This window comes from Neohortaea acidophila (genome assembly GCF_010093505.1).
Source record: "Neohortaea acidophila strain CBS 113389 unplaced genomic scaffold BDY17scaffold_8, whole genome shotgun sequence".
NCBI lineage: Eukaryota > Fungi > Ascomycota > Dothideomycetes > Mycosphaerellales > Teratosphaeriaceae > Neohortaea > Neohortaea acidophila.
The window spans coordinates 1,116,495-1,141,316 of record NW_022985517.1 but is presented as its reverse complement, the minus strand read 5'-3'; the positions used below and the strand labels follow the sequence as shown (position 1 = coordinate 1,141,316).

General features: G+C 57.0%; 13 protein-coding genes across 13 annotated transcripts; 7 read left to right on the top strand and 6 right to left on the bottom strand.

The window, feature by feature from the left end:
- Positions 1–25: 25 nt before the first annotated feature.
- Positions 26–707, top strand: BDY17DRAFT_253612 (uncharacterized protein; the record flags this gene model as incomplete). Its single annotated transcript, XM_033731354.1, has 2 exons — positions 26–368; positions 424–707. 2 exons carry the CDS (start codon positions 26–28, stop codon positions 705–707), a joined length of 627 nt encoding a protein of 208 aa, XP_033588073.1.
- A 296-nt stretch (positions 708–1,003) lies between these two features.
- On the bottom strand, positions 1,004–2,238 carry BDY17DRAFT_301450 (ASF1 like histone chaperone-domain-containing protein). The gene is made up of 2 exons (XM_033734246.1): positions 1,909–2,238; positions 1,004–1,847 (listed from the first exon to the last, which is right to left on the bottom strand). Exons 1-2 carry the CDS (start codon positions 2,055–2,057, stop codon positions 1,130–1,132), a joined length of 867 nt encoding a protein of 288 aa, XP_033588072.1. The 5' UTR covers positions 2,058–2,238; the 3' UTR covers positions 1,004–1,129.
- A 141-nt stretch (positions 2,239–2,379) lies between these two features.
- On the top strand, positions 2,380–5,692 carry BDY17DRAFT_301448 (snare-dependent exocytosis protein). Its single transcript, XM_033734245.1, has 2 exons — positions 2,380–5,467; positions 5,524–5,692. Exons 1-2 carry the CDS (start codon positions 2,488–2,490, stop codon positions 5,547–5,549), a joined length of 3,006 nt encoding a protein of 1,001 aa, XP_033588071.1. The 5' UTR covers positions 2,380–2,487; the 3' UTR covers positions 5,550–5,692.
- Positions 5,693–6,904, bottom strand: BDY17DRAFT_301447 (armadillo-type protein). Its single transcript, XM_033734244.1, has 2 exons — positions 6,688–6,904; positions 5,693–6,461 (listed from the first exon to the last, which is right to left on the bottom strand). Exons 1-2 carry the CDS (start codon positions 6,853–6,855, stop codon positions 5,889–5,891), a joined length of 741 nt encoding a protein of 246 aa, XP_033588070.1. The 5' UTR covers positions 6,856–6,904; the 3' UTR covers positions 5,693–5,888.
- A 1,933-nt stretch (positions 6,905–8,837) lies between these two features.
- Positions 8,838–9,730, top strand: BDY17DRAFT_326185 (uncharacterized protein; the record flags this gene model as incomplete). Its single annotated transcript, XM_033737470.1, has 2 exons — positions 8,838–9,632; positions 9,692–9,730. The coding sequence occupies 2 exons, from the start codon at positions 8,838–8,840 to the stop codon at positions 9,728–9,730; spliced, it is 834 nt and encodes a 277-aa protein (XP_033588069.1).
- Positions 9,731–11,521: 1,791 nt separating this feature from the next.
- BDY17DRAFT_228834 (SprT-like family-domain-containing protein) lies at positions 11,522–12,322 on the top strand (the record flags this gene model as incomplete). The annotated part of the gene is made up of 1 exon (XM_033730180.1): positions 11,522–12,322. A coding segment is annotated over one exon (801 nt), but the record flags the coding sequence as incomplete, so codon positions are not given.
- A 353-nt stretch (positions 12,323–12,675) lies between these two features.
- On the bottom strand, positions 12,676–13,599 carry BDY17DRAFT_189703 (uncharacterized protein). The gene is made up of 3 exons (XM_033729997.1): positions 13,359–13,599; positions 13,104–13,298; positions 12,676–13,044 (listed from the first exon to the last, which is right to left on the bottom strand). The coding sequence occupies exons 1-3, from the start codon at positions 13,433–13,435 to the stop codon at positions 12,732–12,734; spliced, it is 585 nt and encodes a 194-aa protein (XP_033588067.1). The 5' UTR covers positions 13,436–13,599; the 3' UTR covers positions 12,676–12,731.
- BDY17DRAFT_301439 (uncharacterized protein) lies at positions 13,506–15,199 on the bottom strand. Its single transcript, XM_033734243.1, has 2 exons — positions 14,811–15,199; positions 13,506–14,749 (listed from the first exon to the last, which is right to left on the bottom strand). Exons 1-2 carry the CDS (start codon positions 15,076–15,078, stop codon positions 13,872–13,874), a joined length of 1,146 nt encoding a protein of 381 aa, XP_033588066.1. The 5' UTR covers positions 15,079–15,199; the 3' UTR covers positions 13,506–13,871.
- Positions 15,200–15,430: 231 nt separating this feature from the next.
- Positions 15,431–16,643, top strand: BDY17DRAFT_318070 (uncharacterized protein; the record flags this gene model as incomplete). The annotated part of the gene is made up of 2 exons (XM_033736158.1): positions 15,431–16,483; positions 16,545–16,643. The coding sequence occupies 2 exons, from the start codon at positions 15,431–15,433 to the stop codon at positions 16,641–16,643; spliced, it is 1,152 nt and encodes a 383-aa protein (XP_033588065.1).
- A 40-nt stretch (positions 16,644–16,683) lies between these two features.
- On the bottom strand, positions 16,684–18,707 carry BDY17DRAFT_355195 (uncharacterized protein). The gene is made up of 3 exons (XM_033738257.1): positions 18,450–18,707; positions 18,178–18,390; positions 16,684–18,119 (listed from the first exon to the last, which is right to left on the bottom strand). Exons 1-3 carry the CDS (start codon positions 18,547–18,549, stop codon positions 16,819–16,821), a joined length of 1,614 nt encoding a protein of 537 aa, XP_033588064.1. The 5' UTR covers positions 18,550–18,707; the 3' UTR covers positions 16,684–16,818.
- A 218-nt stretch (positions 18,708–18,925) lies between these two features.
- On the top strand, positions 18,926–20,456 carry BDY17DRAFT_347868 (glycosyl hydrolase). Its single transcript, XM_033738131.1, has 5 exons — positions 18,926–19,194; positions 19,247–19,380; positions 19,437–19,808; positions 19,859–19,990; positions 20,047–20,456. The coding sequence occupies exons 1-5, from the start codon at positions 19,082–19,084 to the stop codon at positions 20,382–20,384; spliced, it is 1,089 nt and encodes a 362-aa protein (XP_033588063.1). The 5' UTR covers positions 18,926–19,081; the 3' UTR covers positions 20,385–20,456.
- Positions 20,457–20,595: 139 nt separating this feature from the next.
- On the top strand, positions 20,596–23,265 carry BDY17DRAFT_301435 (uncharacterized protein). The gene has a single exon (XM_033734242.1). It carries the CDS (start codon positions 20,701–20,703, stop codon positions 23,086–23,088), a length of 2,388 nt encoding a protein of 795 aa, XP_033588062.1. The 5' UTR covers positions 20,596–20,700; the 3' UTR covers positions 23,089–23,265.
- On the bottom strand, positions 23,266–24,818 carry BDY17DRAFT_301434 (uncharacterized protein). Its single transcript, XM_033734241.1, has one exon. The coding sequence runs from the start codon at positions 24,750–24,752 to the stop codon at positions 23,349–23,351; it is 1,404 nt and encodes a 467-aa protein (XP_033588061.1). The 5' UTR covers positions 24,753–24,818; the 3' UTR covers positions 23,266–23,348.
- Positions 24,819–24,822: the final 4 nt, after the last annotated feature.

The window sequence follows — 24,822 nt, the reverse complement described above, 5'->3', positions numbered from 1 at the left end:
CACTCCTTCACCATCCACACACGAAATGGCAGACGACACCCGACAGTCGCCCCAAAACCCACCCATCCGGGAAGATCTCAGCAGAGAAGCGCTCACCGTCGATCCGAATCGCAAAGCCTTCTCCGGCGATCAATGGAAAGATGCCAAGAGCAAATTCCGAACCGGCGCTGCTGCGAATGTCCTCGCGGGCGGAACACAGAACACCGCAGGTGGCAAGATACCTGAAGTCTCGATCGCAGCGGCGTTTGATGGCGGCTTGAAGCTGTCGGACTTCACTGAACTGCCTAAACGGCCTTGTGTGCGCGACTCCTTCCTGACGGGCTTGGGAAGCGGGTTTGCTTTGGGTGGTGTGAGATTCATCTTCAGAGGTTAGTAGAGCACACCCTCGCTGTACTACTTGAACATGGGCTGACTCCCTCCAAGCTGGCGTCTTCTCTGCATGCAGCTGGTTCGTCGCCAGCGCTTGCGTCGTCTCAGGCGTGTCATACCAGTACTGCCTGTACCAACGGCAGGCGGAAAAGGAGGGCATGATGCGCGCCGTCGAGCTGCTGAATCGCAAAGAGACCGAGAAGAAGGCGAGGGCGGCGCACAAGGAGAAGCAGAAAGAAGAGCGGAGGAAGTTGAAGGAGCAGGATCTCGATCAGCATTATACGAAGCTGAGAGAGGGGAGTGCGGCGGGTGCAAGACCGTGGTGGAAGGTGTGGTGATTCTAGGTGAACGGAGCAATATCTGCGGATTGCATATATTCAATCATCAGAATGCTGCGTCCGGCACGCTGTATGCATTGCGCGGTCTCAGCCACGGTGCCATGAAGCATGGGCAAAAGGCGTACATCGCTCCAGAGCGACCGCAGAACAATGGCGCGTGGACAGAAATCAAGATCTGGACGTCGAAAAGACGTATTGGAACTTCAAAATACTGGCTTTTTGGCCTCAATACCGTAAGGGTCATGTCTATCTGAATCACTCTGCTCAGCTGCAAAATACTCACGAAGCATGGCAAGGCCGCATCGTCCAACCATTGCCATTATTGGGAGAAGAAGGCCGTCACTCCAGCAATCGATACCGACGCATCCTCACAGAGCTCGAAAATGTGCCCACCCCCCATTATTGTCTCCAAACCTGCCCTCCTAATGCACCATGACATCCGGCTGATGTTGTTGCTGTTTCAGCGTCCCGTTCTCCTTTGGCTCCGCTTCATCGACCTCCATCTCTTGATCACCCTCTGCTTCGCCCTCACCTTCACCCTCCTCCTCCTCGAGCTCTTCTTCCTCATCATCCTCGCTCTCTTCTTCGATATCCTCGCTGCCAGCCTCTGACTCCTCGTCTTCCTCCTTGCCATTAACACCTTCGCCTTCCACCTCCACAGCAGTCTCCACCTGGGCCTTAGCGGCGCCCTCGCCTTCCACCACTTCCGCCTCCGCCTCTTCCTCTTCTTCCTCTTCTTCGTCCGCGCCATACGTAGCACCATCATCGTCTTGCGCATCGACATCCGGCTGCTCAGGAGGAAACTCCGCCGGCGCACTCTCGTCGCTGTCCCATTTGATTGCGAAGCGGGTGACTCGCGGCTTCTCCGCCAGGATATTCCTCCGCACCTTCTCAATCACCGGTTTCACGGGAGGCTCCTCGGCCAGCTGCTCGTCCATGTACTCGTTGTTAACGTAGTACCCGACGCGCACAAACTCGCGTTCATCGTAGGAGCAGGTGAGGAGGATCACGGTCACGCCGATGATTTCGGTTGCGGGGATGCGGGCGGTGTTGGGCGGATCTGCTTCGAAGACGAATTTGTTGACGCCTACGGGGATGGGGCCGACGAGCAGCGAGTCAAGCTCTTGATCGTGTTCGGATCTGCGGCATGTGGTTAGCGAATTGGTTGCCTGGGCGCTTGCACGAGGAGGCGGACACTCACGATGTGGCAGAGCCGACGTAGGTTAGCTTCCATTCGAGGTCTTTTTGCAACGGCTCCAGGCATTCAAAGGTGATTTCGAACTCGTAGGGCGCATCGAATGGGGCGGGATTGTTGCGCACGGTCACGTTGAGCAGCGACACTGTCGCCATGTTGGGGTGAGTGCGGTGTTTATGATGAAGATCAGGTTGGAAGGTGGATGTCGAAGGCTGATGTGTAGATGTGGCGTATGTGAAAGAGGAAGAAGATGCAATAAAGACTCGAAAGGGTTGAGGCTGATTTAAGTAAGGGGCGCGGGTTGTTGTGATGTGTCGTCTCGTCGAGGGTAATGTTGCGGGCGAGACTCGAGAGCCAACAACGCGAGAACGCGCTGCTCGTAAATTGATGGGGCACCCGCGTATAAGTGGTGGGACGCGCGGTGGTCAGGACTTTTGTCAACTGTCTTACGCCTGACACGTGAAGGCCACCACTTCACGCTGACTTCGATACGTTGAACCAAACCCCGGAAGAATCGAGAGAACAGCATAGGGGCGTCTTGGATGGTATGCTTGGGCGCGGCCTGATCCGATCCATCCACCCGACATGGCACATCTATTGCGAGGCAAACAGTCCGGGATCCAGCACGATCTATCCGCAGGCTTAGACGGGTCGCTCTTCAAAATCGACGACATTGCTCGATATGGAATCAACTCGCAGACTTCTGCTCTGGCCTATGACCCCGTGCAGTCTCTGCTCGCCATCGGCACCAAAAGCTCGCAGTTCGGGCCGGGACAGATCTACGTATTCGGCCGCAACAGGATCCAGGTGGTCCTTCAACTTCCGGTCACAGGAGCAAGCGTGAAGGAACTGCAGTTCTGCGCAGACAAGCTGATTGCGCTGGATACCAAGCACGATGTCTCTATATTTTCTTTGGAACTCAAGAGACTGATTACCAGCTACTCCCCTCCCGGTGTCGTGACTGCTTTGTGTACGGATCCTATGTTGGACTATGCCTTCCTTGGCATGCAGACGGGCGAGGTCCTCGCATACGATCTCGATCGAGAACATGCGGCTCCATTTAGAATCCCACTGCTGTGGCAGGAGATGGATCCCCGTGCGAGAGTTTCACCCATCGTCTCTTTACAGCTACATCCGAGAGACGTAGGCCAGCTGCTCATCGGTTATACTCATGGAGCGGCCATTTACAGCTTCAAAGCCAACAAATCCTTGCGCTGCTTCTTGTATGAGGTCCCGCGCGGGGCGCCAGGAGGCGATGGCGATCCTGCCGCAGCACACACTGTTCGAAGACCGAGACTCGTACAAGCGGTGTGGCATCCGACTGGCACCTTCATCATGACTGGACATGAGGACAGCTCGATTGTGTTTTGGGACACGGTGAAGGACGGGAGGATGCTCATGGCGAGAACCCTGACAGACACGAATGTTGCTACTCCAGGTGCCAACACGAGTAGTGCCATGGGAGGATCAATGGCCGTCAAGGAGCCGTTGTTCAAGATGGCGTGGTGTGCGAACAAAGACCCTGAAGATACAGCCATTCTGATAGCAGGCGGCTCTTCGACACAATCGCCTCAGAAGGGTCTATGTCTGTTGGAGATGGGCCGAACACCCGTCTATCAGACAAGTCGTTGGGAGGACCTTGCCACCTACCTGGAGAACCCCAAGAGACAGCGCATCTTGCCGACCCCTCCTGGTGCGGAAGTGATCGGTTTCTGCTTGATCCCTCGTGAAACGCCACACTTCAATAACGCTCACGACCCCATTGCACTGATTGCGTTGATGGCATCTGGTGAAATCCTGACCTTGACATTCCCGTCGGGTATACCGGTCAGTCCGACGAACCAACTCCACGTATCGGTGTCGTTTGTATCTCCCTTTGTGAGGGGCATCCGCTCAGCGCAAATCGGCAGGGAGAAATGGCTAGGTTTGCAAGAGCGCCGGTCACGTGGTCCTGCGATACTGAAGGGCGGTGCAGAGTTACCGCGCTCCACAAGACGATATGAACGCCGCATGGTTGTGCAGACGATTCACGCCGATGGCACGGTCCGTATCTGGGATCTTGGCTATGGAGACGAGATTGAGAATGACAAGATCCTTCAAGTGGATGTGGCACGCGCAGTGGGTCTCTCAGATGGCGTGGATGTCACCCAGACCTCCTTCGCCGGGGAAAGTAGCGAACTAGCCGTCGGCCTCGCCAGCGGAGAACTGATCGTCTTCCGATGGGGTGTGAACCGGAATGCCGGCAGGGATCCGCCTCCAAGTCGACCCAACCAGCCCGGTGCACTCACCAGCGTCACCGATCGGATCGAACCCTCATTGAGCGAGGGACTGATCCCGCTCACTTTGCTGGATCAGCGAGATGGCCCCGTGAGAGCAGTTTGCATGAGCGAGATTGGCTTCGTAGCCGCTGGCTTTGAAGGCGGCAGCATCGCGGTCATCGATCTTCGAGGACCGGCCATCATCTACAATACTTCCCTGCAGGAGCTTGGCGGTAATCAAAAGGGCGGCGGCCTTCGAAAGAGGATGGGTAGCATCACCGCAAGCAGCCCATCGTCAGGACAGGAACACGTCACATTCATGCAGTTTAGCATCATGACGTTGGAGGGGGAAAACTACAGCAGTATTCTGCTCCATGTTGGAACGAGTACAGGCAGGCTTGCGACATTCAAAATACTCCCAGACAGCAGCGGGAGATTCACCGTGCAGTACGCCGGTGCTGTCAGTCTAGACAGCAGGCTGATCCACATCGCGCCCATCAACACCGACGACGGCTCACCCGCAAGCGCAACGCAGATCACCATGGCTGCTCTCCGAAGCGGCCACCGGGTGAACGGCGCACTGGTCGCAGTAACCCCAAGCAGCATCCACATCTTCAAACCCGCCAGCGCCAAAGGCGCGCACAAATCCTTCGACAACTACTTTTGCGACGCCGCCGCGATAGTCCGATATCAAGACCGGGGCCACGCAATCCTCGGGCTCTTCGGCGACGGCACAGCGCGCGCCTACGCCATCCCCTCCATCAAGGAAATCGCCAGCACGAAAATCAACGACATCCTCGACGTCCGACGGCTAGGCGACGCAGTCATCACCCCGACAGGCAACATCCTCGGCTTCACCAGCCCCTCCGAACTCGCCGTCCTCAACGTCTGGGGCGCCGGCAACACCTTCGTCCGCAGCCAGGACAAACTCTTCAACCCCGAGGCGCTCATCCCGCCTCGCCCAACCATTTCCAACGTCCAATGGATCACAGGTACGCAATACGTCACGCCGGCCGATATGGATGTTCTCATTGGCGGGCCCACGCGGCCTCCATCGAAGCGCATGATCGACCAGCAGCGTGCGGACGAGGCGCAGCGCAAGCTGGCCGGGCGGAGTGGCGCGACGGGCGCGACGATGCAACAGGACGAGGGGTATTGGGCGTACATGCAGCGGCAGGTGCAGGAGCGGACGGAGCGGTTGGGGTTCGCGGGCGAGGGGATTGACAATTTGGAGGAGACGAGTCAGAATTGGCTGGAGGATGTGAATAAGTTTGTGAATCGGCAGAAGAGGAATGCCGCGGGGAGTAGTAAGTTCTTTTCGTCTCTTTCCGGTTTGCTTGGGACACGCTAACGTGTGACGCAGTCATCAAGGCCAAGTTTGGCCTTTGAGGGATGCTGTGCTGGGATATGGCTTGGCTACCTCTACGATTGAATGATGTATTCGTGACAATTCGCATGGGTTGGCGAAAGTTAGATTCCAAGTAGCTATACAGAGGACTGCGACTGTACTACCCTCTGGGATCATGACAGGATCCCGTATTTCCGCCTCATGCTCTCGCGAGCTGCTCCTCCCACGGCATGCCCTGCAATGTACGATCTTGACGAAGGAGGCTCTCCTTCGACCGCACGCATCGCGCTGCATTCTTTCTAAGCTACGCCTCCGAGACTTTTGGACCGCCCAACGCCACGCTAATGAAAGGCCGAACCCGGTGATCGAGGCACACTCCATCACGCACCCACCTCATACGCCCGCTTGATCATGCGGCCAAACTGCTCAAACTTGACGTCTTCCCGCACCACCGTGCCCTTGGCCTCATTCTCCTTGTTCAGCGGAATCGCCACCTTGCCCTGCTCGTTCATCTTCCACCCGCACACTTCCTTGACGAAGCCGTCGAACTTTGCGCCGGTGAGATTGAGCCAGCTCTCGAGCACGCTGCGGTCGACTTCCTGCATGCACTGGCTGACGACGACGGCGATGCGCACGCGCATCATCTCCTCGAAGCCCTGGACGTCGGCGACGAGGTCGGCGTAGAGGTCGTCGCTGTCGAGCGTCGACCAGAAGGCGGCGTAGTCGGCGTTGATGAGCTGGGTGTGCAGGGTTGTGAGGTGTTGGACGGCTTCGGCGAGGCTGCCGGCGGCGGGGGGGCCGGATTGGGTGGTGGTTTTTGTGGTGGCGAGGACGTAGGGGGGAAGCAGGGAGAGGCAGAGGGGGAAGTCGGGGGAGGGGAAGACGGTGAGGGCTTTGACGAGGATGTTGGTGGTTGCTTCGTCGCGGGTGAGGTGGGGGTTGAATTGGTAGCTGTTTGCAGGAGCTGGCGTTAGCTTTTGTGATCACTGGGGACTTGTGCTCGTGAGATGAGAGTGAGGGGGATGTGTGGGTTTCAGATAGAGCTAATAAAACGTTGCTTCAGCCAGGCACAAAAGGCCTGTCGGGTAATAGGAAACGTTGTGGTATGTTGTTCATCAGGTAATCCCCCTCGTCCTCTCGAGTCTCGCGATTCCGAAGAATGGAAGGCGTCACTTACAGCTTCAGCAAGGCGAGGTTCGCGTAGCAGTCGTATGTCTGGTTCTCGCACTGCTGGGCGACATATTCCTGGAAGACGGCGGTGGTCTCGGGGTTGTATCGGTCGAGGCCATTCAAGATGGTGTCGATGTTCTCTGGCCGGTCGGGCGCGACGTCGAAGGCGATTCCCATGATTACGGCTGGAGGGTTTGTGCAGGGTTGGATCAAGGGAGAGGTGATGTTGGGTTTGGGTGTGGGAATTTCGGGATGTGTGAAAGTAAAGGTCGAGACTTTTTGGCCAATCAGCGTCGAGGACGCTCCTACGGCCACGCCGAAGCCACATCGGCCCAAGACACTCTCTGGCAGAACTTGAAACACCAACAACTCTAACAGAACCCCCTCAAGCCGCAGACGAAGGTGGAAGACCGGCGATTCCGTTGATGCGTTTGTCGTAAAGGCAAGCGAAGCCACCAACATCTTCACCCCACCTCGTCGATGCCAATGAGAGGAAGTGCACCTCCCAAGCGTGCTGCATCTCTAGGCGACAGCATCCATCGCATTATTGGCCCAAGCATTCGTAACGGGACTCACAAACACAATCACGTCTTTCCACCACCCTAACCCTCCTGAGGCATCACTCTGTCACTGCAGATTTGAGACACGGGAAAACATAAGGTTTGCGCAAAGCCCGACTAAGCCCGCCACGGCGCCATCTGTCTTCCCCAGCTCAGCCCATCCTCCCCACACCTGCCAACCAGCAACCTCTTTTGCCCGTCTCTGCTGCCGAATGTCCGGCTGCTCGGGCTGAAGAGGTCGGCGATGTGGGAATCATGGCGCAAGGTGCGGCCCGGTCGCGGTCTTCGATTCCACTGGCGTGGGGGTCTGCGCCTGGACATGCCCAATCTCGCATGCTTCCCCGTCGTCGTCATCTGTCCAGCAGGCGTGTCGTGCAACCGGAGCATCGTGACGATACGCTAGTGTCAAGACCAGGCACCTCGAGAACCGTATTTTCCCCAGCATTGCAAGATCAACCACATCAGAAACCATAATCGAGCTTGCAGTTCAGTCCAATGGCTGTCAACGGACGGACTGATCATGCAGCAGCGGCTGCTGCGGCGTGCAATCGATGCGTGCATGCCGCCCGGTGATGAGTGAGTAAGTTATGATGCACGTCGGCCGGCCCGGACATTTAGTTTGGCGAGCCCTACGACTAAGTTCACGGCATGTCTCGATGCCCTCTCAGCCGCACCAGCACGCTCGGACTCGCTCCCCGTAGAGCCCGTCTACGCCCCTTCTAGGGCTTCGAGGCCGTTGCCCATCACTTTGGCCCCCATTCCCGTCCTGGAAATAACTGCCAGATGAAGCCTCAGGGCTTTCGGTCACTTTGCCGTAGTCTCCGCTCGCAAACGGTATGTAAGTGCTCCAATCGTCGGCAGTATGCACCATCGCAACGCGAGGTGCCTGTCTTCTGGCCTCCGTCGCGACCAATCCGCATTCACCTCGTTCAACTCCCACCCCACGGATTCTCTCTTTTCCGCTATAGTGCGCTCTGCCCGTGGCTCTGACGCGGGCACGTTCAATCTATTCCCGCTCAGCCCTGTTGATGTCACCAACGCGATGCCCTTGATGTTGGCCTGAGTCGGTTTCATGAAGACGCACGGCCCCCTTTCTGTAGCCTTCCGCTGCAAGAGCACATCATTTCAGCACTGCCTTTACCGCGCACGCTCGCTTTGGCTTTCGACAGGGGCCATTTCTTCATCTCCAGCCTGGGACTGAACGACCAATCGAACGTGCAACAGCTGTCGCCCGACCTCGTCAAGCCTTGCTCGGCTGTCGTTGTCGGAGCTCCCTGATTGAGTAGCTGAAGTGTCTGGGTGACGCTTGCAGAGGCGCAGACCAGTCTTGGTGACGACATTTATACTCGCACGGCGGCATGAGCTGGACGCATCTGTTCCCTCCGTGGTACAGCGACCTACAACTGATTATCGATCCTCCTGCCCTAGTCATTTCACGCGTACATGTTGTCCAGCCCGCGCATTCGAAGCCCTCACGCCGACTCTCAACCCCTTCCCATCGACTCCTCCGCTTGGTTCGATGAACTCGTTGCTCACCTCCACCCTTGCAACACGCAAAACGTTCCCAAAGCGTCTTCATCGATCGCGACGCCGTTCGGCATGGCCGGCTACTACTGTCAGCCGCCTGAGGCGGTTGACGAAGAATACATCGAGTACGCGGAGCAGCAACCACCAGTCTCGACGAATCCACCGCATTGGCACCCTCAGCAACTTCCGCAGCCGCCTCAACAAAGTGCCGCGGAACAACTCATGCTACCGCTGGTATTACCGGCGCCAATGCATCATCCCCCTCCACAGACATTCTATCCGCCTCCACAATTTCAACAGCCATACGGGTACGCTCCTCCTCAGATACACCCATGGACGACACCAATCGTGCCGTCCAACGACCCTCACCGCCCACAAGACATCGTATCCTCTCCACCCTACACCGAATCAATGGCTTGGTCCCCCGAGCTTCCAGTCGCAGGGCCATCGTCAAGCACATCGCTCTACTACCTCTCGCCCAACCTCGCAGAAGGCACGCGATCGTCACGCGCAGCATCCCTCACCTCAAACACCAGCTCCGTCTCCCCCTCCGATGTATCAGAAACCAACGCATCGCCCAAAGCAAGCGAAATGGCGCGCTGGGGCCATCTCAATACCAACGGCACCTGGAGCTGCGCGTACCCGGGTTGCTACTCGCGCTCCACGTTCAGCAGAGGCTGCGACTTGCGCAAGCATTACAAGCGGCACACCAAGACGCTCTTCTGCCGGCACAAGGGCTGTCCGCAGGCGACGGAAGGCGGCTTCTCGAGCAAGAAGGACCGCGCGCGGCACGAGGCGAAGCATAATCCTGCTATTGTGTGCGAGTTTCCGGGCTGCGGGCGGATGTTCTCGCGGATGGATAATATGGTTCGTTATCGTGGATTACGATGATTCGGAAGACGAGTTTGGCTAATGGATAACTACAGAAAGATCATGTGCGTCGCGTGCACAAGACGAAGACTTGACGCACTCATTCGCCTTGGGGTGTTCACGATCAGTGTTTTAACCTCTGTTCCGACGCATGCTCACCAAATGAGAAATGTCTGTGGCATTACCACAATTCCTTCCACTCCTCCGTCGCCGCAGCATGGGCCACTTGCCTCCTCAGCATGACGAAGACTAGAGAAGAGCTCGTTTCAGCGCACGGATAAAACAATTTGCTCCTTCGGCGCTAGGAAGCACGCGTTGTTGGCCTCTCTTCACGCTTTTCGACGGCGCCTTACACAAGTCGTCCCGTCAATGTCGGCAACAATCTCACTCTGGCAGGCCACGATCATGCATTGGGAGGACTACTCCGATGGCATGCAGATGGGAGCTTCCACCCAGGCGCATTGTCTCGATGATGGGAGTGGTGGACGCGCATGTCGGCGCCGAAGAGGCTCCGTCGGTCCCCCATACAAGCATTCATTCACGAGGCGCAGCACGAGGATCTGGATCCAGGAACTTATATAGATAGACGCCGAGCAGATCGGCGAAGCAAAGCTTGCAGAAACTGGAAGAATCTTTGCGCCGCGTCTGCCACCCACACGGTACCATTGCTCAGGCGAGCCCTGCCGGGCTTCTGAACCCCGATGATAGCTGATCGATTGCCACTGAAATCGAGCGCGTCTTGTCGTCATTGCTTTCGGGTAGCACGGATTGTTTGACATGCGCTGCACCAGAGATTGTGCAACACGAGGACGATCGGTCAACGATAGTCCTCGTACGTCATGGCGCAGGAGGCCTGAGAGCGCCGTCGCACCCTGCGCCACGACCATTGGGTCGACCTCTGACCGCGTGCATCATGAATGCAGAGTCGTGCACAGCCTCACGCTCAAAGCCTGAGGCTCGCTTCGGCTGCAGGACACTTCCGGAAGCTTGCGCTAGGGTTGTCGTCCAGCCAACGCCAAACCCTAATCGATCGTCGGTGCAACTCCACGACTACTCCATCTCTCACACTGCCTTGCCATACTCATCGCGGTTTGAGGATAGGACAAAGAAGAAGGGCTATAGAGATGGCGAGACTCACAAGCAGAATTTCTGGAGATGGAGATTCTGACGATTCCGTTTTCGGTCCGATTGGATGGGGCTCCGCGGCGGCAACACCGGTGAAGACAAGGTATTCGCCGCGGAAGAGGGCTCCTCCGTTACAACGCGATGCTTCAACTCCGAGTCACGAAAGCACAAACAAAGGGACGAAGCTGGTAGCAAAGGCTACGCCGAAAAGTGAGCGACGAGGCAGGCAAATCCGCCTGGCGCCGTTGGACTCGATTTCACGCGTGAAGCCGTTTGAGGAGCAAGCTGTCGCTACGAGAAAGTCGAAGAGACCGACTGGGAGCGCTCATACTGGATCCCGCGCATCGACAACGCTGAAGTGTACGGACACTGCGCATACCGTGCGACAGGAGGCGCCAGACGCCGAGTATGAGTCTTCGGAAGCGGAAGTGGAGGAAAGCCTGTGGTGCGGTTCTGCCGATTCTTACGATCAGTCTGATTACGAAGACCTGCCGGACCTGAGGACGTTATTACTACTTCCACCTCGTCCTGCACAGTCAACCGCTCGCCGACTGGGAGCGAAGCCTTTCAGTATTTTTGGTGATCCTGCGATCCACGACCTCGCCATCTCAGAAACGAAGAAGATACCGAACTCAACCTCCGTCATCTTATCACGACCTGGCAGTTCTTCTGACAAAGAGAACACCACCGCCCTCCTTCGTTTCTCTCCCCCTCGACTCTTCAGTCCAGCCAAGCAAGGGCCATGCGACAGACCAGTAACTCCACCTCAATCGCCATCCAAATCCCGTCTTCAATCTCCCTCCAAATCCAAACCCAGAGTCCCCTCACAACAGATTCGTCAGAGTCTAGACGCCTTCTGGGATGCAGACCGAGTCAACGACTGGAACGATCAGTACTCTCCGCACAAGGTCCTCAAGTCGCCCCGGAAGCTCAAATTCACGGTAGATGAGCGCTCGGTGTCGCCCTTTGGATCTCCGAGGAAACTGCAAAGTCCTGCAAAAGACGCCGTCCGTGCAGAGCGAGAGGCCAAGAAAGCCTTCGAAGCGAGAAAACATCGTCTGGCAGAAGATTTCTTAGCAGAACTCGACCGCGTCGTGGCAGACGGCGAAATCCAACGCCTCGCCAGCACCACCGGCGGCGTGAAATTCATCTGGAGCAAAACGCTCAACACCACCGCCGGCCGTGCAAACTGGCGCAAAGAAACCACCAAAACCACTAGCCCGGACGGCAGCATCCACGCAACATACAAACACTTCGCCTCCATCGAACTCGCCGAGAAGGTGATCAACGACGCGCACCGCCTGCTCAACGTCATCGCCCACGAATTCTGCCACCTGTGCAACTTCATGCTCTCCGGCATCAAAGACCAGCCGCACGGCCGACAATTCCAACTGTGGGGCGCGAAGTGCACTCGTGCGTTTGCGGAGCGCGGCGTCCGCGTCACCACTAAACACTCGTACCAGATTGACTATCGGTATGTATGGCAGTGCAGCAATGAAGAGTGCGGGGCGGAGTTCAAGCGGCATTCGAAGAGTATTGATCCCGCGCGGCAAAGCTGTGGGAGCTGTAGGGGGAAGCTGGTGCAGATTAAGCCTGTTCCACGACGGGATGCTGGGGTGGCGGGAGGCGGTGGGGGCGGGTATGCGGGGTTTGTGAAGATGCATTTTGCGGCGGTGAGGAAGGGGATGCCGGGGGCGAGTCAGAAGGAGGTGATGGAGGCGGTTGGGGCGAAGTATCGGGCTGAGAAGATGGCCGCTGCCGATGAAGGGGTGGAAAAGCACCAGGTTGGTGGAGATGCGGTTGCGGATGATCTCGATTCGGTTGTGCAGAAGCTGGAGGTCGTCGTTCTGGACGATTGATGCTTGCACCGCGCTCTCTGAGCATCGCAGCGGCTCCAATCGCTAATGCTCCCTTCTTCGCTATCCATCTTTCATTAGCCCGCAAGCAAAAAGCCAGTTCTAGACTCTACATTCACCCCTCCCCAAATAACCCCCAATCCTTAACATCCAACGTCTCCCAAATCTTCGCCCGAAATTCCATCGCCCGCTCCAGCAGCGGCCCATACCTACCCCTCTCCAAATCCACATCGCTAGGCTTGTACCCGTCCGCTTCGAGATGGGGGACGTTGATAACAATAAGCAAGTCTGTTTTCTGCTCCTCGAGTCGAACCATGGTAAGCAAGATGCCGACGAAATCGGCTTCGCTGCGTTGCGCTGCGTTGCTGCTGCTGCTGTTCCCGGCAGTAGGGGAGGTAGCTAGTAAAGCGTACGCCTGTACATCTCGCCTTTTAACCACAATTAGCAACAAAATCCCAAATCCATACAAAGAGTATTGCAAACAAACGGGATCTTAGCCAAATGCACCGTCCCACTCCCCCACACCTTCACCCGCGCATCGTCATCGACAATATCCTCAAGGTGGAAATGCAGCGCCTCGACGTCAGGTTTCTCCACTCGCTCCAGAATGTCGAAGAGGATGCTCGTCGTGCCGTGCGGGTCGAGGTAGACTTCTTGGTTGTCGGGCACTTGGCGGATTTCGCTGCTCTCTCTCATGCTTTAGTGGAGGTTTGGGGGGTTGGGGTATGGGGGTGAAGTGTACCTTACGTCTGCGAAGGTTGAGGGGAGGGAGGTGGTTATCGCGCCGCCGAAGAGGGGCGTGGGGCGGTATTCGGTCATTGTGTTGTCGTGTTGGAAATGTGATGAAGGAATGTGGAGAAGGGAAGGATATGGTGCATTTTAGTGTGGTGGAGGAGGTGTAGTTGCAAATCCGAGATCCGCACTCCGGCAGTGAAGAAAACGCGCCGTGAATGCTTCCCTTGTCGGCGATCATTGACATTGAATACAGGGTGGAACTACAAAAGTAGGATACAGTCATGGTTTGGGATAACGGTACATTACACCTGCGATTGATGCTACCTATCTATGATGTATCATACAGTCACCTTTTTGTAGCCTTGCTTCAGCCGAGTTTGGAGAATGCCAGCCGCTCAATGCAGGGCACCGATGGTGCAGAATCAGAGCGTCGCTTGTGCCAGCAGTGCGTGCATACTCTCCCCTCCTTCTTGATCATCTGAGCGTGTTGCCCAATAACCCTTGCGAGCTCCGAGCTCTACTACGCAGCCCATACATCCCTCCCAACCCCTTCCACGTAGTTGCCCAGTCTCTCCACCCCACCGCTCCACTCCGTCAATCTCGTATTCATGTCCTCAATACCTGTCCGATCCAGCACCTTTGGCTGCACCCAGCTGATCCTCGCCACCTCCGCCACTTGATCGATGCTCCCCCTCAACAACCCCAAACTCAACGCTTTCATGATGAGATGCTCGATCTCGTCAATGGCCACCTTGGTCTCTTCGGAGATGGTGGTAAAGGTCATGCTGCGGTCTTGCGGGGCGCGGGAGAAGACGAGCTGCGTGAGGGCGGAGAGGGAGATTTTCTGGTAGAGGAATTGCTGATGGGATTGGAGGAGGGTGTTGGCTTGAGAATGGGATTGCAGGATGTTGTAGGCGCCCAGGTCGCCGCGGTTGAAGGCGAAGAGGAGCTCGCGCAACCAGTCGTGTTCGCCACCCTTGAGCGAGTCGAGGATGGGGTGAAGGAGCAGTTCTCCGAAATTGTAGATGCTGTCGCTCACCAGCGCGGCGATGGAGAGGTCGTATGCGATGCGCTGTTTCTCGCTCTGTCCTACGTCCTCAACATCCACACAGGCGAGGTAGAGGAGGGTGGTGCGGTAGTAGTTTGCGAACTCGTGTTGGGATTGGTAGTAGTCGGCGCTCACGCGGTAGAAGGAGGCGTGCACCACCGTCTCCACCGAGTCGAAGGTGTCGAGGATGGTCTCGCATTTGTTGAGGTCGGTGCGTGCGGCGGTGGAGTCGGAAAGGCTGAGTCGCACGGATGCTTCGGAGGTGAGGGCGTAGACGTAGGCGTCTTGGGAGCCGGGTTTGTCCACTCGTTTCGCGAGCGTGGTGAGGAACTGGAGTCTTTCGCTGTCATCTGTGCCATCATGAAACCGGTCAGTAGTCTTCATGTTCAAACCAGAGCGCAAGGGCCGCACCTTTGTATTCCCCCGCCGTCCGCAGACCGATGGTCACCAGCTTGAGCTGATTGATCTTGTCGGCAAAGGTGCGCACAAAGTTCTCATATATTGCTATCCGTTGACCGGCGGACTGCGACTCGTTGTAGAATTGGACGAGGATGTCGGTGAGTTCGTGCCATAGCTTCCGCTCCCAGTAGTCTTCAAAGGTGAGGAAGTAGTGTTGTAGGTTGTCTGGGGCGGAATCGCGTTGGGAGGCGAGGAAGTTGGAGATCTTTTCGTTGTCCATCGTGGGATGCTGAGAAGGGGGGAGATGTTGAATTGAGGAGGGGGAGGGAGAAGGAGAAGAGGGTGGTGATGGGATGGCAAACGGTGAAGATGTTGTAATGCAAGGCAGCTCGGTCGTCGTTGTCTACTTCCACTCGTGCCTGCCGCAATTTAACCTTTCTCCAACGTGGTCCGAGCTCGCGAAGCTTGGCTTCGACGTCCTCGCCAACTCTCCCCTCCACGTTACTGACTTCCCTTCCCACTCCCGTCTCCTGCCCACCCCGATGAAGCAGCGCAGTCGAGACTGACCGGAGGCCAATATCAATCACACACCTCTGCGTTGGCCCGCCATGGCCGCCCTTCCCTCGGCATCAATGGCTCTCCACCGGCCCCTCGCCCGCACTACCCTCCTCCTCTCCAAACCCGCCCTCCCCGCCTGCCAGAGACGCCAATATGCACAGCAATACAACCAAGACATTGTCATCACTCGAACCGGTAAGCCCATCCTGCGCGTGGCGGGCGGCCGGAGCAGTCTCGGCGGTCACACTGCCACCGTCTTCGGAGCAACGGGTATGCTAGGCCGGTACATTGTGAACCGTCTCGCTCGCTCCGGAAACACCGTTGTCATTCCCTACCGGGAGGAAATGGCAAAACGCCATCTCAAAGTCTCCGGCGACCTCGGCCGCGTGGTCTTCTTGGAGGCGGATCTCCGCAACACCGACAGCATCGAGGAGAGCGTGCGGCACTCGGACATTGTCTACAACCTCATCGGCCGCGACTACCCCACCAAGAACTTCGACTTTGAATCTGTGCACGTCGAGGGCACGCGGCGCATCGCCGCCGCCGTAGCGAAGTACGACATCGACCGCTTCATCCAAGTCTCCTCCCACTCCGTCCACCCGGAGTCGCCGTCCGAGTTCTTCCGCACCAAGTGGCAAGGCGAGCAAGTCGCGCGGGAAATCTTCCCGGAAACGACCATCGTGCGCCCGGCGCCCATGTTCGGCTTCGAGGACCAGCTGCTCCATCGCCTCGCGTCGGTCTCCAACCTCTTCACCAGCAACTGGATGCAAGAGCGCTTCTGGCCCGTGCACGTCGTCGACGTCGGCGCCGCGCTAGAGCAAATCGGCACCGACGACACCACCGCCGGGCAGACGTTCGAGCTCTACGGGCCGAAGAACTACAGCCTAAAGGAAATCTCGGAGCTCGTGGACCGCGAGATTATGAAGAAGCGACGCCACATCAACTTGCCCAAGATCGTGGCCGCCAACGCACAGGAAGTGCTCAATAAGCTCCTGTGGTTCCCGGTCGGATGCAAGGATCAAGTGGAGCGGGAATTCCTCGACCAGTTCATCGACAAAAACGCAAAAACTTTCGCCGACCTGGGCATGGAAGCGGGAGAGATTTCCAACTTTACCTTCAAATACCTCGTGAGTCGGTCCAAGTCTGCTTTCCTCGCTCACATTGCTAACGCTACGATCTTCACTCCAGCAAATGTACCGCAGCAGCTCGTACTTCGACCTGCCGCCCATGACGGAGAAGGAGAAGCGCGAGGAGAAGAAATATCTGCATGTATTGGACGACCAATAGAGATGAAGAAGAGCACATGTAGAAGCCGCAGTTGTATATATGCATTATCCCATCCGAACTCCCACAATGCCACACCGCTACCCTTATATATGCATCTATCCGCTGCTGTTTGTCTCCCAATTCCCAATGCCAGTGACGCCCACCAATGGAAATGAAAAGCTGCTATCCCTCAACCTCACTCGTCTTCATCCAATTGCCGAATGACGTAGAACAGCAGGTACGCCTCCGCGTCCAGCACCTCCTTCTCCCGCACCTCGACAACCATACTATCGTCAAAGCGGAACCACTCATCCCCTTGCCGAGCATACGAGATGTAATGCCCGTTGTCGATCTTGCCCTTGTGCACGACCACGCTGGACAAATCGTAGATGCGCGGGGCAGTCGACTCCGCCGCGAGTTTGGCAGGTACATCGCCGTTCGCAACCTTGCCATTCTCTTTACTCTTCGAAGACGACGCGGTGGAGTAAGGGGTCAAGTCGACGGCGAAGGGGAAGCGGATCTTCGTCTCCACTTTGCTGCTCTGCGAGAGGGATTTGGAATGGGAGAAGCGTTTGAGGTGGATGGGGACGACGGGGGGCAGGCGGGCGAGGCTGAGCTTTTTGGTGGCGGCTTGGGAGGCGGCGCATTTCCTGCAGTAGTAGGAGTCGCTGCTCAGCAGCTCGGCGGAGGTGAAGCGGTCGAGGCATTCGGTGAGGTCCATTGGGGCTGTTTCTTTGGAGCCGTCGGATGCGCCGTTGGCGAGCTTGTCTTTGCTGAGCTTCTGCTTTTTCACGCTGATTGCGCCGCTGCGCACGTCGAGGCTGAGGTCCATGAAGGGGTCGACGGCGGTGGTGGTGTTGTGGCATGTGGCGCAGGTGACTGTGCTCTTTAGCAGGCCGCCGAAGGTCTGGTGCACGATGCAGTCGCAGTCATCGGAGCTGGTGAAGCTGTCCTTGCCGCCTGAGCTGCCGTTGGCTTCCTCCTCGTCCGACGCAGTATTGGCCGTGTGGAGGCTGTTCAGAATGAAGCCCAGATACTCGTGAGCGTCTTGTTGGCTGTACCCAGCCAGCCCGCCACCTCCTTTCCAGCAGCCTTGTAGCATGTGCACCGGCCCGTATCCTTCGTGCTTTTCTTGGCTGAAGAAATCGGTGAAGATGTCGTCGAGGGCGCAGGAGGTGCAGGCCTCGCGTTCGCATTCTTCTTTTCGGTGGCCCTCGGACAAGTAGGAGGCGCGGATGAGAGGGTTGTGGACGATGGCCTGTAATATGACGGACATGAAGCACGTCTGGCCCATGTTGTAGAAGCCTCGGAGACCAGTCGCGGCGCAGGGAGCTGGGGCAGAGTTGTTGGCAATGAGCCGTTTCATCTCGCCATCCAGCTGGGGTTCGATGCGCTTTCGCTTTCTGGGATTGCCGCAGCGGATGTCTTCGAAGGTAGGGTCGTAGACGAAGTCTTTGCACTCGTGGCAGAAGAGGAAACCGTTTTCCGACTCCGCAGCTGTTACGAAGGTGTCAGCATGGAAGTGTACGTATGTCAGGGCGATGGTATGCCTTACCGAATCCATGATCCTTCTTGTGCTTGACCCGTGCATGAGTGATGTTTGGACATTGTAGACATAGTAACGTCGAGCTCCCCGTCACGCCCGTGCTGTCTGCTCTTCTATACGCCCGACTGGAGTAGTTTCTGTCGTCCTGGATGCATTGGATAATGCGAGTGTAGCCGCTGGTCGCTTGCTCGCGAGCAGCCGATAGAAGGGATTTGGTATGCTCTGCACCACTGCGGTCAGCATTGCTTCTCCACCACGTCAAGCGAACGGGATAGACCCACGACAGCCAAAGGTGGTGTAATGTGAGGTACTCGAAGGCTTGCCGTCCTTCTTCGTCAACTTGGGAGACGCCTGCGCCTCCGACAGCGTCGTGGTTGCCATGTGCTCCGCTGCCACTCCAACGATTGGTGCGTCCACTTTCGTCTGTTTTCAATGACAGTCCATGACCCAGTCCACCTCTTAGTTTCCAGCCCGATGGTCCCCGATCGGTAGAGTGGCGTGGTGGGAAGGCGGAACGTTCGCTCACTCACCCATCATCGAATCGAAACACCGGCCTTGGCATCCGCGCTCGCGGTACCTGAACATGCACGGCGGGCGGGTAAAATGCGGGGTCGGCCCGCAGCGCCTCTCCGGCCTCCGATGCACGGTGACGGGAGGGGAACTGTCGAATCACGTGGCGCCTCCTCCACAAGCCGACGTTTGACGTCAATCATCGCCGCATACAAGCTGAAAATGCGACTCATGAGCGCAACCATCGCCGGGAGGCGGCACTGGGACCACATGGCATCCGCAGAAACAAGGTTTGACCGATGTAACTGGAGGTAGGTATTATACATGGACGTTCCTGCACCTAATTCTTCTACCTTTCCTTGACATCAACTTTGCCCCAATCAAGCAATTGATAGTTGCTAAGATGAAGATGCTACTCTCTTCATTGCTCGCGGCGCTGCCCCTCGCCTCTGCCTTGCACAAGCCGTACCCAGCAGAGGCACCAGGCGTGCTCAATCCACTAGGCCTTGGTCAAGAGTGAGTTGTTGTTCTGGAGGATGGTTACGAGCAATGCTAATCCTTTACACAGTCCCGCGCCGGTGAAATGGCACAACACCTCCTCCGGCCAGGATGTATATTTGTTCCCTGATATCAACTTCGGGAAATTAGTGTATTTGCGCGTCTCAAGCAATCTGTCTGAGGTGCAATACGACGAGTCGAACAGTCAGTCCAATACTTCCTGCTGCACATGCATTACCATTCAACTGACCTCCTCACAGACCATACAATCTACACCTTCGCCGACAACATCGCAACCGAAGCTCCCGATCTCAGTCAACTTGCCGACGGCAAATGGGTCATGTACATCTCTGCGGTCTCGATCAACACCATCTTCGTCATCCAGTCCGACACCACCGACCCTCTCGGTAGCTGGACAACGTACGGAAACGTCAGGCATAATGGTCAGGACATCGTTGGCTATGATGCTCACGGATTGAACCTGCCCAACGGCGACCGCTACCTCGTCTGGTCGACGTCTTTCCACGCTCCGCCTTCCATCTCCATCATCAAACTCCAGAACATCACGGATGCGGTGCCGGGAACTCCCCTGAGCGCCATCGTTACGCCCACCGAGTATTATGAGATGAATGGTGAGCAGACTACGACTTTGACTGCCATTGACAGTACTAATTATTGTTAGAAATTCCCAATGGCAACTACACCTACCCAGGCCATCCGTGCTGCAACGCGCCCGTAGTCGAAGCGCCTAGCTCTTGGGTGATCAACAATACCATCAATCTTGGATATGCCTCGAATTGGTACGCGGATGCCAGTACGTACTCTCGGAAACTCCCCCTTTCCTATATTTTTTACTCATGTCCCTTTTAGCCTACAACACCCTCATCACAACCGCGACGCTGGGCTCCGATCTGCTGGATCCATCGTCCTGGACGAAATCCCCGTACAACCCAATCCTGCACTCCAACTTCTTCTCCTACACCTACGGCCCCGGCTCCGGCGGCTTCTTCACCGGCCCGGACAATGACGTCTGGTTTGCCTACGGTGCCACTAACAACGCCTCCGGCTTCACTGGTGGGCCAAATATCAGGACGGTGCGTGCGCAGAAGATGGGCTATGATCACCAGGGGCGGATTTTGATGACTACGCCTGTGAATGCCACTCGGCCTATTCCTGGCAGCAACTACACGGACTACCCGTCATCTTGAAAGGCTACAAAGAAGTAGAAATTGAATGTGTACATATATCTGTAGTGCAAAGAGACAAACAGTAACTACCTGAACGAGTTCGTTCGCCCTTTGTTAAAGGCATGAAGCCTTTCACACGTCTATGAAGCCATCAGACGCTGAGTCATCAACTTTTGCCTCAGGCCTCAGACGCGATTATGACATCGCAGACAGCTGTTCACTCACATGCACGCTTCCAACTCACATCCCATGCGTCCATCCCCGACAACCATGGAGCCCATCATGACACCTCACGGATAATACAACTACGAATCCTCCTTCACATCCCACCTCAGCCATGCGTCTCGCCTACTACGCCGGCGCCTCCACGGCCGCCGCCGCATGCTGCCTATTCAAGGCCTTCCACGAACGGCCCAACTTCTACAGCGCAACGGTCTACCTGTCCGAATCGAACGCCTGCCTCCTCATCCTCACCAACCTCCTCCTTGTGCTAGTATGCTCCATCGTGTATGGGCTACAGCGTCTCCTCTACGGCCCCCTACGACCCATCGAGGTGGAACAGCTCAGCGACAAGGCATGGTACGCTGTATTGGATACGCTACTGGCGATGCCCAGCTTCCGCGAAGATGTGGGAGGATGGTTGTTGGCCATGTTCACCATGCTATTGGCGGGCAAAGTGTGGGTCTGGATAGGAGAAGGCAAGGTGGACGTGCTGGAACAACAACAGGTCTTCACCGGCCGCTACACCTTTCTACGCCTGGGCACCAGCTTGCTTGTCAGCATTGCTTTCGACATCGCCATGCTGGACTACTGTCTTGGGACCATCCTTGCCAAACCTAAGCCGGGCATGATGGTCATCTTCACCTTTGAGTTTGCCGTGTTATTGGTCCAGTCCACGTTCACATTCACGAGGTTCATCTTGACCGTTGCGCAGATGCAGATTGAGGCCTTGCAGATGACGAGGGCAATCGAGGAGCGGAAAGACGAGATCCGAGCCGAAAGGGCTGCCGCACGACAAAACGTAACCGCAGACGGCACTCAACCAACCCCAGCCTCACCCGCGAACGAGGAGCCGATTGAGGTCGATGAGAACGAGGTCGACGTGCCTGGGTGGGAGGAGAAGAGGAGGTGGCTTTTCGGCCTGGAGCTTCTGACCGACTTGATCAAGCTCATCATCTATTGCGCCTTCTTCACCGTCAGCATCACCTTTAACGGCCTGCCGATGCACATCTTCCGCGATGTGTGGTTGACCTTTGCTTCGTTTAGCAAACGAATCGCCGGTTACTACGCGTACAGGAAGGCAACAAGCGATATGAACACTCGATATCCGGATGCGACGACTGCCGAAATCAGAGACGATGCCTGCATAGTGTGCAGAGAGAGCATGGTCGCTTGGGAGCACACTCCTGCTGCAGCTGGTGTGCCCGGACAAAACGGAGCAGCGGCCCAGCCTGTACCGGAACAACCGCCGCAAGCTGCACAGGCGGTGGCGCCTTCCCGAAGGAGAGATGAAGGCCTTCGAGCGAAAAAACTACCTTGCGGACACATCCTACATCTGAGATGTCTAAAGGCTTGGTTGGAGCGGCAGCAAGTCTGTCCGACGTGCAGAAAGCCGGTCATTGCCGCTCCGGAGGGTGCGACTGGAACCCAGGGGCAACAGGCTGGTGCAGCGGGTGGAGCCAACGCTGCTGGACAGGCTGGTGCACAGGGCGAACAGCCTGCACAACCCAGACAAGGCCGGCCGCGGATTTTCAATTTCGGGCCGGTACGGATTGGATTCTTGAATGGTCCGGGGGATCCGCTGGCCAATCTGGTACGACAGATGCAAAACCAGCCAGCAGCTGCGCCGGGACAGGCTCCGGTCCAAGATGGCAATCAGCAAGGACCCAATCATCTCGGATTGGAAGTTCCATATCTCCCCGAGGGACAGCGATCGTCCACCAGCGCTGAGCCATCCATTCAGAACCAGATCATTCAGATTGAGCAGCGGCTGATGCAGGAGGCTCAAAGATTGGGTATCGAGCAACAGCAGCTGTACCGGCTGAGGGCGATGCAGCAGGACCTTGCACAGTTGCGCGTCCAGCATCAGAATGTTGGCGCAGCTGCCGGGCAGCCTTTATCATACCCGCCATTCCAACAGAACCACATGCCACCAGCCGTCACCGGTGTACTGCATGGCCAACCGGGCCAACAATTGCCCAGCGGGCATGCAGACCTACCGCCCGGCATGACACTACCCGAGGGATGGACGGTGATCCCATTGCACCGAGCTGGCGCACCAGGCGTACCACCAGCCCAAGCTCAGCCAGCCGACTCGCAATCAGGACAGCCTGTTGAGTCCTCCCAACCACGACCCGCCAGCCAAGCGCAAGGCCCGACGGACGAGAGTGGCTCTCCGTTGTTCGTGCCGACTGTGCCAGGTGGAACCACTACAGCCGCTGCGCCCACACAACAGGAACCACCTGCTCCAGTCGCGCCTGCGCCACTGGCCGAATCGAACCAGGAAACGCACTCGTCTGGCGAGAGCAAGACGCCGTGGCAGTCAGAAGGGTGGAGTTTCGTTGATCCCCCGAATGGCGATACGCCTAATGGCGCGGCGGGTGAAGGCTCTAGCCAGACTGCCCAGCAACCAGCTAACGGGCAGCCGCCGGAAGCAGAAGCCGAGCAAGGAAAGGGAAAAGGCAAGGCGGTCGCGGTTGAAGAAGTTCCGGACCCGGATGCTTGAGCTCACGTCGTCTATTGGCATCGCTGCGTTGTTGCGTAGGGCGGTCCGTTTTGGCGAATCAGGAGTATAGGCGTGGGAGATACCAATGCATGTTCGAGGGCTCTAGAGCAGCATCGACACCTGCTTTCGTCAGGTGAGACAAAGGCACTTCGAATGACACTGTATCAGTATCCACCGTTCCTCATGAATGTCCAATGTAGCGGAGCAATGAATCGAGTTGAGATTGGGTATCACAAACAAGCCACAGTGTAAACCTCCCTTCACCTCCCCCTTCCACCCCCTTTCTCCAACTCCCGCAACAAATACCTCCGCATCAAATTGCGATCACTGTCCGGATCCAGCCTCTCCTGCCGATCCCTCCACAGATGCAAACTCCCATACGCCACCTCAATCAAAATCAACCAAATAATAATCCACTCGAGCAAATGCGAATGCTTCTCGCTCAACCGCTCCCTCAGCACAGACGCAATCTCACTAGCATAATCCATCTTCTCATTCAGCGTCCTGATGCGCGCGCCGACGTCCAGCGCCCGCCCGACGGCATCGTAGTACGTTTCCAGCCCCAGCTCGTGCGGCGAGTCCCAGAACAAGTCGGGGAGGGAATCGGTGAGTTCGCTGTAGAGGTTCAGCTGCGCGCGGATGGAGAGGAGCTCGCCTGTTTTGCGCAGGATGAAGGCGCGGGTGAAGCGCGGTTTCGTCCCGCGCGAGAGGAGGAGCGGGATGTCGTGCGTCGTGTGGAAGTATTGGGCTAGCATGTTCTCTAGCACGGCGAGTTTGGTGGAGCGGGCGAGGGCGGAGGAGAAGGCGATTTGGGTGAGAATGGTGTCGATTTCGTGCTGGCCGTCGGGTCGCTCGGTGGCGTGGGGGTCGGCGGAGTCGAGGGTTGGATTGTCGGTGCGGGTGCCGAGGATGATGGTGTCGCCGATGATTTCGCTGTCTTCTCTCGTCGGGTCCTCGAGGTATTCGAGGTCTTCGGCTTCGATTTTGTCCGGGTGGCTGTTTTCTGCGGCGGGGGATAGCACTTTTTCCACGAGATAGCGGCCTAGTTTCTCTGACACGTTCCAGGTTACTACCGTGCCGGAGGGAAAGATGAAGACGTCGCCGACCGCATCACCGTCTGTCCCGGAGCCGCTCCATCGCCAGTTTGTCGTCGAGGTTGGTGTTCTCACATGCAGGACCTGAGGGAACAGGCCGGTGCCCATGGGATCGGCATCCCACCCTTCCCTGCGCAGCAGATCTCGCGCCACATGCACATTGTACGTTTCCGCGGCGCAGTACGCTGTGACATCCTTTGTCTCAACTTCAGGGTCGACGTGTCTCGTCTTGCCTCGTCCTTTGATCAAGCTTCCCTTGGACCGCTGCGCCTCAACGGCAACTCGACGAAGGGAAGGCGCTTGGATGCGTTGCGCGGCTTTGCGCTTGGGGGTTTTGGATTGCGACTTGATATCGTGTTGCGAGTGTTGTTGATCGCGCCGGGTCGTGTTGGATGTGAAGTGGTTCCTGGGCAGTTTCTGCTTGTGCGCGGTGGCCTTTGAGACGATGGTTTGGTGTTGGGGGAGGAAGGAGAGGGCGGGGCGAGGGGAGTATCGGGTGGGCGAGATGGTTGTTAGGCCTCGTCTTACGATCGAGTGGAAGGCGAGATATGTCGCCGTCCTTGATGTCATCCTCCAATTAGCCTAGCCAACGGAATTCTCTCTCAATCAATCATGCTGAAGGGTGATGTCGTAGATGAAG

Coding starts and splice junctions, on each gene's coding strand:
- BDY17DRAFT_301434 (XM_033734241.1), bottom strand. CDS start 24,752: ATGACATCAAGGACGGCGACATATCTCGCCTTCCACTCGATCGTAAGA.
- BDY17DRAFT_301450 (XM_033734246.1), bottom strand. CDS start 2,057: ATGGCGACAGTGTCGCTGCTCAACGTGACCGTGCGCAACAATCCCGCC. Junction 1,848..1,908: donor TACGTCGGCTCTGCCACATC/GTGAGTGTCCGC, acceptor CACATGCCGCAG/ATCCGAACACGATCAAGAGC.
- BDY17DRAFT_301447 (XM_033734244.1), bottom strand. CDS start 6,855: ATGGGAATCGCCTTCGACGTCGCGCCCGACCGGCCAGAGAACATCGAC. Junction 6,462..6,687: donor CGAACCTCGCCTTGCTGAAG/CTGTAAGTGACG, acceptor GCTCCTGCAAAC/AGCTACCAATTCAACCCCCA.
- BDY17DRAFT_301439 (XM_033734243.1), bottom strand. CDS start 15,078: ATGGACAACGAAAAGATCTCCAACTTCCTCGCCTCCCAACGCGATTCC. Junction 14,750..14,810: donor GACGGCGGGGGAATACAAAG/GTGCGGCCCTTG, acceptor ATGATGGCACAG/ATGACAGCGAAAGACTCCAG.
- BDY17DRAFT_189703 (XM_033729997.1), bottom strand. CDS start 13,435: ATGACCGAATACCGCCCCACGCCCCTCTTCGGCGGCGCGATAACCACC. Junction 13,299..13,358: donor TCAACCTTCGCAGACGTAAG/GTACACTTCACC, acceptor GAGAGAGAGCAG/CGAAATCCGCCAAGTGCCCG. Junction 13,045..13,103: donor GTGCATTTGGCTAAGATCCC/GTTTGTTTGCAA, acceptor TGTGGTTAAAAG/GCGAGATGTACAGGCGTACG.
- BDY17DRAFT_301448 (XM_033734245.1), top strand. CDS start 2,488: ATGGCACATCTATTGCGAGGCAAACAGTCCGGGATCCAGCACGATCTA. Junction 5,468..5,523: donor GAGGAATGCCGCGGGGAGTA/GTAAGTTCTTTT, acceptor CGTGTGACGCAG/TCATCAAGGCCAAGTTTGGC.
- BDY17DRAFT_355195 (XM_033738257.1), bottom strand. CDS start 18,549: ATGGCAACCACGACGCTGTCGGAGGCGCAGGCGTCTCCCAAGTTGACG. Junction 18,391..18,449: donor TTACACCACCTTTGGCTGTC/GTGGGTCTATCC, acceptor GCAGTGGTGCAG/AGCATACCAAATCCCTTCTA. Junction 18,120..18,177: donor CAAGAAGGATCATGGATTCG/GTAAGGCATACC, acceptor CCTTCGTAACAG/CTGCGGAGTCGGAAAACGGT.
- BDY17DRAFT_301435 (XM_033734242.1), top strand. CDS start 20,701: ATGCGTCTCGCCTACTACGCCGGCGCCTCCACGGCCGCCGCCGCATGC.
- BDY17DRAFT_347868 (XM_033738131.1), top strand. CDS start 19,082: ATGAAGATGCTACTCTCTTCATTGCTCGCGGCGCTGCCCCTCGCCTCT. Junction 19,381..19,436: donor GCAATACGACGAGTCGAACA/GTCAGTCCAATA, acceptor ACCTCCTCACAG/ACCATACAATCTACACCTTC. Junction 19,809..19,858: donor CGAGTATTATGAGATGAATG/GTGAGCAGACTA, acceptor AATTATTGTTAG/AAATTCCCAATGGCAACTAC.